The 13,101-nt window shown below is 37.4% G+C and overlaps 6 protein-coding genes across 6 annotated transcripts; 3 read left to right on the top strand and 3 right to left on the bottom strand.

Annotated features, from left to right (window-relative positions):
* Nucleotides 1-15: 15 nt before the first annotated feature.
* FDP41_000337 (uncharacterized protein) lies at nt 16-1,875 on the bottom strand (the record flags this gene model as incomplete). The annotated part of the gene is made up of 1 exon (XM_044706666.1): nt 16-1,875. One exon carries the CDS (start codon nt 1,873-1,875, stop codon nt 16-18), a length of 1,860 nt encoding a protein of 619 aa, XP_044569151.1.
* A 931-nt stretch (nt 1,876-2,806) lies between these two features.
* Nucleotides 2,807-6,269, top strand: FDP41_000336 (uncharacterized protein; the record flags this gene model as incomplete). Its single annotated transcript, XM_044706655.1, has 6 exons — nt 2,807-3,863; nt 3,969-4,002; nt 4,064-4,860; nt 4,934-5,041; nt 5,101-5,267; nt 5,373-6,269. 6 exons carry the CDS (start codon nt 2,807-2,809, stop codon nt 6,267-6,269), a joined length of 3,060 nt encoding a protein of 1,019 aa, XP_044569150.1.
* Nucleotides 6,270-6,429: 160 nt separating this feature from the next.
* Nucleotides 6,430-8,649, bottom strand: FDP41_000335 (uncharacterized protein; the record flags this gene model as incomplete). The annotated part of the gene is made up of 3 exons (XM_044706644.1): nt 6,430-7,022; nt 7,193-8,121; nt 8,165-8,649. The coding sequence occupies 3 exons, from the start codon at nt 8,647-8,649 to the stop codon at nt 6,430-6,432; spliced, it is 2,007 nt and encodes a 668-aa protein (XP_044569149.1).
* Nucleotides 8,650-8,810: 161 nt separating this feature from the next.
* FDP41_000334 (uncharacterized protein) lies at nt 8,811-11,813 on the top strand (the record flags this gene model as incomplete). Its single annotated transcript, XM_044706633.1, has 4 exons — nt 8,811-8,958; nt 9,161-9,437; nt 9,597-9,872; nt 9,986-11,813. The coding sequence occupies 4 exons, from the start codon at nt 8,811-8,813 to the stop codon at nt 11,811-11,813; spliced, it is 2,529 nt and encodes an 842-aa protein (XP_044569148.1).
* A 217-nt stretch (nt 11,814-12,030) lies between these two features.
* On the bottom strand, nt 12,031-12,549 carry FDP41_000333 (uncharacterized protein; the record flags this gene model as incomplete). The annotated part of the gene is made up of 1 exon (XM_044706622.1): nt 12,031-12,549. One exon carries the CDS (start codon nt 12,547-12,549, stop codon nt 12,031-12,033), a length of 519 nt encoding a protein of 172 aa, XP_044569147.1.
* Nucleotides 12,550-12,646: 97 nt separating this feature from the next.
* On the top strand, nt 12,647-13,060 carry FDP41_000332 (uncharacterized protein; the record flags this gene model as incomplete). Its single annotated transcript, XM_044706611.1, has 1 exon — nt 12,647-13,060. The coding sequence occupies one exon, from the start codon at nt 12,647-12,649 to the stop codon at nt 13,058-13,060; it is 414 nt and encodes a 137-aa protein (XP_044569146.1).
* Nucleotides 13,061-13,101: the final 41 nt, after the last annotated feature.

Genomic DNA, 13,101 nt, shown 5'->3' with positions numbered 1-13,101 from the left:
ACAAGGCACAAACATTTATCTGGTTGATAAATCTGATGAATATTTGAAAGAGGAGGAATCATTGGAACCATTGGAGCGAGAAGTGACAGAGGGAATAATGGATGGTTCAATGTAGAGCAATTCACTCAAGTTCTTGGAAAAATAGCCTTGGGAACCTTCACTGTTTTCGTTGTGAGGAAAAAGAACAAAATGATCTGCGCCTCCGCTGGCTGCATTCAGCAAAAAATTAAACTTGGAAAAAGGAAGTGTCAAAAATCGTAAATCTTCGTTCGATTTGGCGTATGCGTTGGCTTTAGCAGTGAGATCACCAATAATGTACACCCCATTATTTGTTACAATCGCAGAGCTCAAAAAGGAGCATTGTATGTCTGTAATTTCGGAAGGAATAATGTTTTTTGGTATGTAAAAAGGTGTAATCGATATGCTAGGTATTTTGTTCTTAATATTCTCGAAAAACCCACACTGAAAAAGATTATTGAAGCCCCATGCATATATAGCTCCATTCTGTAATAGTACAAGATTGTGATGACCGCCACATCGTACTTGCTTGATTGGAGATGGCCACTTGAAATCTACTAATTCAAAATGATCCTCTTTGGAGTCAACACTTGGATGCTTTTTCTCGTTTCGATAAATGTACAATTTGTTATTCTGAGTGACAATCATAACTCTATTCAAACCAACTCGGATAATTCGAATGTCTTGCTGAGAGACCCTGTCAGGAAGAGGTAGCTTTCTTCTGTGAGGTTCAGGTTCCAATACCATGTAATCCAATAAATAATTGGTTCTCCCTCTAGCATGTGCATACATGACTAGTGTATTTGAGCAAGCACTGCTCTCAATCCATTCAATATTGCCACCAGCATATTCTTCAAAAAACGAAAATCTAATCTTGTCTGCATGTTCAGCAAACTGGACAAATAAACATAAATTATTTCTCATGCGAAGCATGAATGAGCTCTGAGTCCCATAAATATCTACCAATTCTAAACTTTTAGTATCCTGTAACACGTATGGATCAATTGTATTTTTCTCAAGGAGCATTTGATCCCGAATAAGTGTCTTGTAATGAATTTCCCTTAATTGATAATGAAAATTAGGCCCACAATATAAAAAGGCATTACTATGTACATTTTCCACCTTTTTCGTGGGATGCAGTAACGTATTTTCCTTATAGAAAATAAAAACCTTTTCAGATTCCCTTGCCTCCGCCACAAAAATTGAAAAAGATCCACACGGTATCACTTGTTTGATTCTTTGCAAACTCTTATCAAATTGAACAATTTCATAATTCTTTTTTACAGGGTTTTTTTGATCTTGATTTTTCGGCTCATTCACTACATCTCCAGTTATCACAACGAATACAGAGTCAGAGGCAAGGTCTGCCACTCTGGCACTGTTTGTAGGTTTCGATGGTGATTTTAGTTGTGAAAATGCCGCATAATTTTGATATTTTTCTGGTATCTTTAAATGAGGGACCACAGGTTTGGCACTTTCTTTCCTTCTAACAGGTTTAATGCTGCTAGAATTTGTGTTGGCATGTGACACCTCTGTTTTGCTGGGAGTGATGATACTGTGGCTTTTGGATAACGGCTGTGCGGTATTTAAAGAAACGGTACCAGTAGTTGTGCTTTGCATTTTGTTACTTGAAGGAATTTGAAGTTGTTGAAGGGAATTCCGCATCAAATTTGATGAGCTCCCTAATTCTCCCCAACTTGCTTTCACTAGTGCTGGAATGTTGGCCATTAATGCCGATGAGGTATTACTTTGAGTCGGAACTTCAGCTGAAATAAGGGCCAACGTTCTTGTTGAGCTCCTTTTAATCAGATGAAACGGAGGAGCCAACGAGGACCCACCCAGGGATGTATTCATCATCGGCGATTACTTTTTGAAATTCAGCAGAGTAGAAGTATAGCACAATTAGAACCGAGCTCGCACAACAGCAAGCCCGGATTCATAAACAAAATAACGTAGTAATGATAATTTCGGATACAAAACACAACAACGAATCACGAAAGAAACAGCAACTCCTCACGATCGATCTACTTGTGATTACTGTTGCAGTTAGTGTTTCCTGCTGATACTGCAAGATATTGACAAGCCTTAATCGAGAGAGAGAAAGGAAGAGAGCGACTGTAAATTTTTTTTATGACTCTTGTTCTCTCTCTCCTAATCCAATAAGGAAGGAACTCAAAATAGGAATGGTGCGCATTTTGGCAAGAAAAGGAGACCTCACTTAAAATGACTTTGCTCAATAATTCTCAAGAAACATGTTGAAGAACATGTTGTGCTGAAGGTTGAAAGCAGAGCCGAACAGCCGACGATTGAGTGATTTACCTCCTTTGATGGCGCAGTGGTTAATTGAGACGTTGTAGTGATGACACGAATAAATATAATCCGTGTTGAATTAGTTGAGAACGCCCATGTACTGAGGCAAAACAGAACCAGAAGGAACATGGATTCCAATCTAAATCCGCCACTCATGGTTTGCCATTCATCGCCATTAGCAGCACTGGCCACAGCGAAGAACTGGTCGAAAGTTCCCAAAAAATAGCTCAACACAAAACAACCCCTTCCAAGAGCACTTTTTTTGCAACATTCATCACAAGCATCGATGAGAAGAAGCAGTGAAAAAAATCTTTTTCGGATAAGGGAGGAGGGATGTTCCTCAATGGAACCAATTTCATCCAGATGTCCTGAGGAACGGACATGGAAAGAATCATCATCCTTTCGTTCTGCTTTGGTGTGGATGTTTGGTTTACTGTTGATATTGCTGGTGGTTCATATAAATTCTTCATCCATCATCATGATGATGGTAAATGCTGAACCCTTAACATCCACAATATTAAGCACCAACACCCAACGAAATATTCCCTTCGTTGCCCTTATTCAGGACGACAATGTACGGAATGAAATGGAAAAGGAGAGTCGAGTATTCACTTTGGCACATGAGAATAATTTGCTTCATGATACAAAGAGATTGAGTGAGTTGATGAACCGAAGAGAAATGGCTAAAAGTGTTCGAGCCACCATGAAGAAGAGATATAGCAACGCCTCCTGCTTGCGACGAGAGGATTCTCTCTCAGACGCGATTTCAAATCAAAACCAACCTCTGGAATTTGTTTCCTCACTTTCGGAGCCTAATTCTCAATTCATTGTCAAATTTAAACCATTCCATCCTCAAGAAGAAGAGGCCAAACTCAAAAACAACAAGGCCCAACAACAGCTTTCATTATATATTAAGGCTGGACATGCACTAGGGTATGCCGATACGTTCGCACTGGTTTCAAGAACTTCCGATCTCGTCAGACATGTCGGGCAAGATGCCACTCAAAACATTGAATACATCTCAGAGATGGAGCCAAGGTTCAAGAGCGACTTGAACTTTGCCAAGATCCAAGAACTTGCAATGAATCAAACTCGTCTTCATCAGGATTCCCCAAGACTAGCTAGTGGAGAAAATGAACCATTCCCAAAACACATGCAAGTCATTGTCACTCTTCTTCCATCTATTGACGCTGTGATTGATGAGTTGGAGCTAGAAGAGGCCACAATGGTGGCACAAGAGTTGAAATCTTTGTTAGGTCCCTATTTTGAAAAGAAGGCCATTTCCCACTTCAATTTGGTGGACAAGGAGAGAATTGAGATTTCTTTCTCGCCTCTCGAGGCTTTTGAAATTAGTGAGTTGCTCAAATCAAATCCTCACGTACATTTCATTGAGAGAAAACCTTTCTTCGGACTGTTGAACATGCGGGCAAGTTCCATGATGCAATCCACAGGGCCTCATCCATCCGTGGCCATGTCGTCCACTCCATTTTATGACCTAGGAGTACTGGGATCGAATCAAATTGTAGCCGTCTCAGGTGAGTTGTTTTTTGAGGACCAGAAATCAGGTACTAGTAATATTTTTGTTCATTACTACCTATCAATTCCTTATAATTCTTAATCGTTGTTATGAAATAATCTAGATACTGGAATTGATTGGGATAGTTGCTTATTTTAGTAAGTAGCAGTCTTGTCATTTAGTTCTGAAAAAAATTCTCGCTGATCTCCAACAAAACAGCGACTCTTCCAATCCAACCATCACAGTCAATACTCTTAATACAAAGCATCGAAAAATTGTGGAGTATGACACAGTTGTTGTGTCGCAAGGAAGCACGACCTATAAAAGTGACAACAAGGATGGAGTGGATGGTCATGGAACACATGTTACAGCCTCAATCTGTGGCTCCATTCAAAATTTAAAGCACAACGATACCTCCAACCCAGTGAACAAGTATCACGGAATAGCTCCAAATGCCAAACTCTATTTCATCGATATTCAACAAACTGGACAATCACAACTATTAATACCCACTACAGTGAGTGCAATTTTTATGCCAGCCTATTACTCTAACGCAAGAATCTTTTCCAACTCTTGGGGAAGTGGACCAGACTTGATCTTTAGCTGTTCCTATGACTGTCAAAATTGCCGTTGGAAAATTGATATCGATGGTTTCAAGGCTGGTGACTCTATTACCAACAATCAATGCAAAGAGTTGTTTGGAGTGGACACTTGTTGCTCCATCTACAACAAGTACAATTCTCAGTGCAAAGATATCGACACCACACTATGGAAAAATCAAGACGCTATTGCTCTCTTTGCTCAAGGCAATTCTGGAGCTATTTCTTCAAGATCGAACGTTGGTTCTCCTGCTGTTTCCAAGAACATTGTTGCTGTTGGAGCGAGCATGACCTCCAATCTTGCCTTGGAAGAATCTGTTCAGTACGAGGACTTTTTGCTCAAGATTAAAGAAGCAGGCTTGTCATTTGCTTCGGAGAGTGAATGTTGTGCCTACACAGGAACCAATCAAGATGCAGGTAAGTTCAAAACATTGATAACAATGGATCTGTTCGAAATGATCCTTTTCTAAACCTTTTTCTGTCATGATAGTCCATAACTATTGCTGTGCAAGTAAGATGAAATCCAAGTACACCTCAAACTCTAACATTTACAATGAGAATAATTTAGCCTACTTTAGTAGCAGAGGACCAGCCTGTGGTAAGTTCAACATGTTCAACACAGGAGATTAACGGATTCAAATGATCTAATCTCTATAGGAAATCGAATTAAACCTGACGTCGTTGGAATTGGACAAAGCATTGTATCTGCTCACTCTGACGGAGATCTCAACACTTTTCAATGCAGTGCTGGACTCTCTCCAATACAAGGAAATTCAGCGGCCTTAATGACCAACGCAGGTACAAGCATGGCTACTCCACTTGTTGTAAGTATTCACATTCGATTTGTGATTTGTGAGATTGGGTCATATGTGTTGTTAATCACAATTCAAAATGTCTCTAACAATGGTAATATTATGGTGACAATCTAGGCTGGTGCTACTGCTCTCCTTCGAGAATATTTTCAAACCTATCATTCTATTCCAAATCCAAGTGGACCTCTGTTAAAGGCAGCATTGATCCATAGTTCCATACCATTGGAGGGATCAGTTGCCAAGAGCTATGATGAGTCTTCCAGAATCCCTCTGGGAGGACTTGGTCGTCCAAATTCATACGAAGGTTTTGGGAGAGTGTTCATTGGAAATCTACTCAAGAATAGCGATGGAACGTCTGTAAGGCTATCAGTTTTTGAGTCTATTTTCAATATTTCAACTGAAAGTTACAAATTATGTTTCAAGCGAAGAGAGCAATCAACCATGTCGAATTCCTCACCAGCATTTAAGGCAACTCTAACATGGTATGATTATCCTGGAAGTGTCAGCGTCGTTCCCAATCTTATTCATGACCTCAACTTGTTTATCAACGTTTTCAATCTCGAAGGTGGCAATAAGATTTCCAATCTTGATGTTGCAGCTGGTAATTTCATCACCAAAGTAGATTCCACAAACAATGTCGAGAAGATTTCTGTTGAATCTCTTGACTCCAACTCTTACAATCAATATCTCAGTGTTGCGGTCTATGTGGCTTCCTCTCTCATTGAAAAACAACGTTTTGCCTTATTGATCTCCCATCCTCAAGATTTGTTCGAACAAGTGTCAGCAGAGACATGTGTATTCAGTACCGAACTTCCAATAGAAACCTCCGTGGGAGTGTATATTGGTATTGCGATAGGAATCATTCTCTTCTTAGCAATTGTTAGCGGTTTGGGAGTGGCTGCCTACTTTTTAATCAACTCTTACATGGTCCGAAAAAACTTATTACGCCACATGAGGTTAGCATCCCATAACCAGGATGAACCCATGTCAGAATTTAACTATTACAAGAGATAACGATGGTTATATGATCAACTTTCAAACTGGATTTCAATAATGATTAAATTATTATTATTTTGACGCTAATATTTCAAATCCAGTTCATGTCAGAGACATTATTATTTGGTAATCTTGATCGACGACCAAGTTGGTTGATTTTTCGATTATTCTTAATTTTCTATTGCTTGTTCTTTTTACGGTCTCTTGTTGTGGAATCCATCTGAGCAACATCACGGCCTCTTTTGAGAGGTGGTTGTTGTTCTTCAGACAAGACATCATCATACTCTAATATGCTCTCTAAATAGTCATTATCAAGTGGTATTAAGGATGTAGTGGACTCATTATGCAATTCTTCTGTCTCGCCATATAATTCCCAAAAGTGACTTGTCAAATCCGTTGTAGCTTTTTTTCTTCCCTCTTCTTCTAGTTTCTCTCCCTCTTTCCCCCATACTTTCCGAAGTGCTCCAATGATTAAGGTTGCATTGGGACGTTTTAACTTCTCTGAATCAGTCATTAGTTTCAAAATTTTCAACATGCCTTTCATTTCACCCTTTCCTACCGCGATCAATGCTTCTTTAGCATCATCATTTGTTCTTACTTTCATGTCTCCAATAATTTCCAAGAAGACAATGCCCAACGAATAAATGTCTGATTTTGGTGTCAAAGAATGAGCAATATCTATTTCATCTTCATTCTCCATACTCCTTACAGCTAGCTTTTCTGGAGGAAAGTAGCCTGGTGTTCCCGATCCAGAATACAAAACTGATTTACCTAACGAATAGCAGACTTCTTGATTCATGTGTATGTTATAAATTGCTTAGAGCACTCAAAATCAATAAGTTTTGCATATTGAACATGTTCTTCCGTTTCATAAAAAACAATGTTTTCCAGCTTGATGTCATTATGAATTATTTTCTGAGAGTGGATGCACTCCAATTCACAAAGAATATCCATCATCACTCTTTTCTTATCGTCTCTAGAAAGAGAAATTGTCGAAAGACAGTTGCCAGGCAATGACACTTCGATGTTATCAAACTTTCCATATTGTTTATCGTCATGATAAAAGATACAAGTTGCTGAATCATTGAGATATAGAGAAAAATAAGGTCTTTCAATTTTGATGGGGATATGGTGAATTTTGAGATATAACCAATGATGGTCTGAGGGTCCCTTAACCAAAACAACATGCTTCTCCTTTTCTGAAATAATGACAGAACTAACCACTCCCTTAACTTGATGAATCATTAGCCCATCAGCAAAGCATAGTGTATCTCCAGGCAAAATTTCAATTACTTCATTAGATTTACGAGCTGATAATAATATTCCGGATTTCTTGCCTTTTCGCGTTTGTAGATATTTAGCAATCTCCTCATGCTCATTTGTACAGTTTTTAAGCATTGTTAATATCCATGCACGCAAGTCTAATCTTGAATTGTAATTGCTATTCAACGATGTAGTGCCTTCAAATAAACCTATGCGGTGAAGATAATAACGTATGTTAATTTCGTTTCCATTTTTGACAAGCTTTGCAGTGATTGCAATAATTTCAACGGTCTCTTTGGTTGTGAGTATTCCATAGGTTGCTAATTTTTCATGAAAGTCCTGTTTTTCGTCTACAAAACAAGCCCTTAAATTGTAGCTGTGTATCATTCGTAATTCTGTTACTAACTTTATGAAATCATCATGTCCGTTTTCTGTCTTTTTCGTTTTGTCCTCTTCTATCACTCTTATCATATTTATTCTGTTTTCTGAACCTTCATTCAATTGGAATTGTACAAATCTATCAGGTGTTAGCCTCTCAACCATTTCCCTCATCTCATCGGTGAATTGTTCTTCAGAAATATTCATTAATTTGTTGGTTTGCACATTTCTTTTGTTTGTGAAATGCATCAATTGATGTTAAATAAACATACCCATCTGTTTGACAATGACGAAATAGAGCAGCTAGACCAAGTAATGGGCTGAAAACAGTTCTACTCAACTCCAGTTCACTTGCATTATCTCTTGAGTGAGAACAAGCAACGCAAGGATCTAGTACATGGATAAGGCGCCAACGAAGCATATATGGGAGTGCTGCACAGTGATCATTTGATAGAAGGGAAGAACATCCACATTTTTCAAATATCTTTTGAGCTGCTTCATTGGACGAATAGTTGCTTGTCTTGTACTCTTGCAACAACTCCCTAAATTCAGAGAAATTCGGAAGTGAAGGAAAGGGTATAGGTTGTTCTTGCAAAGAAACTCCCAAACACATAAGCTGTTTCTTTGCTTCCGTGTTGATACCACATGATTTCCAAGAAAGAGGAACTTCAAACGACTTTGTATCATCTACTGAGTTAGGCTTTGATATCAGCAGCTGGTGGTAGTCCGAGCAGAGAGTTTTTTCTAATTTGGTCATTTTTTTTGTTTTTGGTGGAAGGCGCCAAAAGGTTGTAACGCTCTGTTTGCTTTGGGTTATTTTTATTTAATTATTAACGCAAGATCATATCAATTCATATTAAACTAATGCCTAATAAGCAAGACTAACCTCTCCATCACCATTTATATGTCAATAACACCATGGTTTCGAGTCACCACGGTGAAAAAATGAAAGTGTGTGCGTTGGTGAGTGGAGGCAAAGACTCGTGTTACAATATGGTTAAATGTGTGGAGCATGGACACGAGATTGTGTGCTTGGCAAATTTGAGACCACCCAATGTTCAAATTCGTACGTGTGTTTTGGCAAAATGATGATGAATGTTTGAATCATATCTGTTGTTGTTTTATAAATCGGAATTGCTTATGCCGAATATTTGAATTCATGATGATGATCATCATCCTCACATGAAACAACATTTAATTCAAAAAAACTACATGATGAATAATATTATTGCAATTAAATTTATATTTTCTATTGAATCATGATTTAGAGGAATTGGATAGTTGGATGTTTCAAACTGTTGGACACAACGTCATCTCTGCCATTGCCGAATGTATGAATCTTCCTCTCTTTGTTGGAGAATTGAGTGGTTCATCGGTACAAACTTCTTTGGAATATGATGACTCGAAAAAAGAATCTCTCACTAACGATGAAGTTGAAAATTTATATCAATTATTGAAACGAGTGAAAGAAGAAATGCCAGAAGTGAATGCTGTTTCTTGTGGAGCTATATTTTCGGATTATCAAAGAAATCGAGTTGAAAATGTGTGAGTATTATTGGTTCTAATAATAATTAATCAATTTTCATTAATTATGGCATGATTATTTCTCAATTCAATAATATATCATATAATTCCTTATACGATTATTTCTGAATATGGAAATTTAAAAATATTATTTTATATGAATAATTATCAAAAATCTAGTTGCTCTCGACTTGGATTAATTTCATTATGTTTTTTATGGAGACGTCCTCAGGAAGAATTACTTAATGAAATGATTCAAGCTGGAATGAATTGCATTCTCATCAAAACAGCTTCCATGGGGTTATTTCCAAAAAAACACCTCGGAAAAACTTTGGCTGAACTTTTACCAACTTTTATGAAATTGAAAGATAGCGCTGGATTGAATGTTTGTGGAGAGGGAGGAGAATATGAGAGTTTGACACTTGATTGCCCTCTATTTTCAAAAAGAATTGTCATGTACGTCTTTGAAAAAATATATTTGGGAATTATTAATTACGATTTAAAATAATTTTTTACAATAATTTGATCCTACCCATCATGATCGCATCTAAATCATTAACTCAATTTAGAGACAAGAAAGAAATTGTCATTAATTCAGAAGATGACATGGGAGGTGTTGGTCATTTATTCATTTCAGAATTTCATCTCGAAGAAAAACAAATTTTCACACCTCTTCAATTTCTCAACAAGAATGAAAACATCTCGGCTGAGCATTCTCAAATCAAGATTTTCATTCCAGATTATTCCATTGAAAATTCCATGAAACAATTTCCTTATTTAGAACAACTCATCGACTTGGTTCAAATTCGCATGAAAAAAGCCTCCTTATCAACCACCTCTCATCTCTACTACGTCACAGCATGTTGCAACTACAATGTTGATGAACAACAACTTCTTGAACTACTCGAAAAGTATGATATTTCTCCTTCTTTGGAAATGTTCGCCATTTTTCAAAAACTCGAACGAGAAATTCCTCAATTCACTCAACAAATGCTTCATTGCGTACTCCAAATTTCAGACATGACTCATTTCAACTCCATTAATCAAGCTTATTGTTATTTCTTTTTAAAGAGCCATACATTGAACAGACCAAGTCGAGTATGTATTGCAACTTCCACTCGTCGTCACGATCAACAACCAAGGAACGATACAAACCAATCCATTCACGAACCAAAACAAAATTCCATCCATATCGAATGCTTGATGGATTTATGGAAATTACCAAATATGGGCGTCTTCAATGATTCCAAAGAAGGAAATGAAGTTGAAACAACACACAACCATCCCTACATGCACAGCTCCCTCTTTGTCCAAAGCGTTTCCGAATGGGCTCCAGCCTGCATTGGTCCTTACGCTCAAGCCAGCGCTCACGAAAAAATCATTCGACTTGCTGGACAAATTCCCTTAATTCCACACACGATGGAACTGCGAACTTGTGTGGAAAAGAACAACACTCGTCAAGTAGAAGAATTTTCTGACAAGAATGAACCACAAGTATTGTTAAAGAATGTGGAAATACAGATGGAACAATGTTTGAAAAATCTATCTCAAGTGTTGGATGGAATGAGAGAAACTTCATTGAGAGACTGTTTTCGAAATTGTGTGTATGTGAATGCCACACGAATGGAGCAAGAAAGTCAACTGCTGAATACACTTGTTACAAATTCCAATAATAATGAGAAAAAGACATTTTCTACGCTGCTGAGACAGAAAGTGAATGAACGACTGAATGAAGTGTTGAGAAGGAAGAATTTGTGTGGTTGGATGATGGAGGAAAAGATGAATGATGATGGAAAATGGTTCAACAAGAATGATCCTTTACGAAATTTCCAACTTCCTTGTATGGTAATGTATGTGAAGGATTTACCGCGTGGAGCTCTTGTGGAAATTCATAGCTTTGCATTCATGAAAAAGTTGCACATTCCAAGTGATGATGATGAGGAGGAGAAAGAGTTACCGAAACTTGATGTCAGAGAGGATGTCTCTTTGGTCTCTGAACCTCATCATAGTGGAGATGTTAGTAGTAGTACTGTAATTCCATGGATGGCAACCAATATTCGAGTGTTGAAAGTGACCCCTTCCTTTGTCATTTCAACCTTCTTAATACGAAATGGTAAATGGAACCAACTGCAGTGTTCGCCATTCTTATCAGAAGAAACTACTGAAATTGCTATTGATAGCATTGATGCAAATGCCCTCAAATCAGTATTGGCCTTGAATGAGACAAAGAAGAAACCTTCCATTATTCGAGTATTTTGTACTCATCCCTCTTTTGTTCATAGGATTCAACAATTATTGAGTGATTGGATTGATGCAGGTGTGGTACTTTCGCCTTACATGGTGCATGCATTGGCAGAAGAGGATGCTCTTTGTAGACTTGAAATGGAATATCTTTGAGGGTTTGATAAATGTACTGCTTCAAATAAGTTTGTGTGGGAATAAGGTTCTCCAAAGATATGATTTTATGATGTCAAAACTTTATTGAGATGATTACCAATAATATGCCTACTAATCGATTTTTGCGTCCTATTCCTATTACTATCACTTTTACAAAAGTCTTTCTTCTGTTCATGCATAGACGTAAATATAAATTTAAAGGTTGTTCGGAGCGAGTTTACTTCAAATATGTTTGTGGGAATCCTGGAACTTCTCCCTTTCTGTATCTTTCCAACCATTTCAAAATCCAACGACGTTGAGCCACTGGAATTTCCTTTGCCTTCAATTTGAGAGATTTGGATGTAAACAAGTCTTCCCATGATTTGAATTTATCAATATGTTCCTCACATCCCTTGCCAATATTCTTCAAAAACGATTCCATAGTGATTCCTCTTCTTCTTCGGGGAATTAAAAGTGGGTCAATTTTTGGTTTTGGAAGATTTTCAAGTTGTCTTCTGAGTTTTGTTTCTTCATCTTCTTCCTCCTCGGCTGCTTCATCGGCATAAAAACGGTGTTGTTGTTGTTGATGATTATTCAATAATAATAATTTGTATTCATTTTGTTTAATAGCTGCAAGGGAATTTCTAGAATGAACCATGTTATTTCCCAGTATCACATTTGATGATAGCACTGGTGATGATGAAAGCAAGAACAATTTCTTTCCGTGATGATACAAGGACGAGGAACGAGATTGCATTTTTTTAAAGCAAAAAAAAATTGAAAACTTTCGTTCGAAAAAGCCTTTTCATCAAAATCTCGAAAATTCTTTCATTTCAAAACCTTTTCGGAACAAGATGAATTCACAACAGGAACAACAAATACATGAAGAGGAGAAGAGACAAGCAACAACAAATGATCATAACACGTCGTCCGAAAAAAGTCGTGAAAATTCCAATGAGTCAGAAAAGAATGTAAACTCTTCGAAGAGTAAATTACCTTCATCGTCTTCATCATCACCAGCATCAGTCGCAAATTACACACACTTTGAACAATTATCTCCCATTCAAAGAATTCAAGTGTTTATTTGGGAGATTTTTAATATTGTAAAGAATTTAAATTTGTTAAAGCAGTGGATCCATTATTCATTGGGCATTCCAAATAATATCAATGGACAAAATAGATTGGAAACTCCAAGGCAAAAGGGTGCACCAGCTTTGGAACATCATTTACTAGATAGTTACAAAAAGTTGGATCATAATTCCAAATAGTGATTGAATTTTCATGACACTTAAACATTCAGGTCAGCACT

The sequence above is a fragment of the Naegleria fowleri genome (genome assembly GCF_008403515.1).
Source record: "Naegleria fowleri strain ATCC 30894 chromosome Unknown tig2, whole genome shotgun sequence".
NCBI classification, from domain to species: domain Eukaryota; phylum Heterolobosea; class Eutetramitea; order Acrasida; family Naegleriidae; genus Naegleria; species Naegleria fowleri.
Note: the sequence above shows the minus strand (reverse complement) of the source record. Positions and strands in the feature narration are given on the sequence as shown.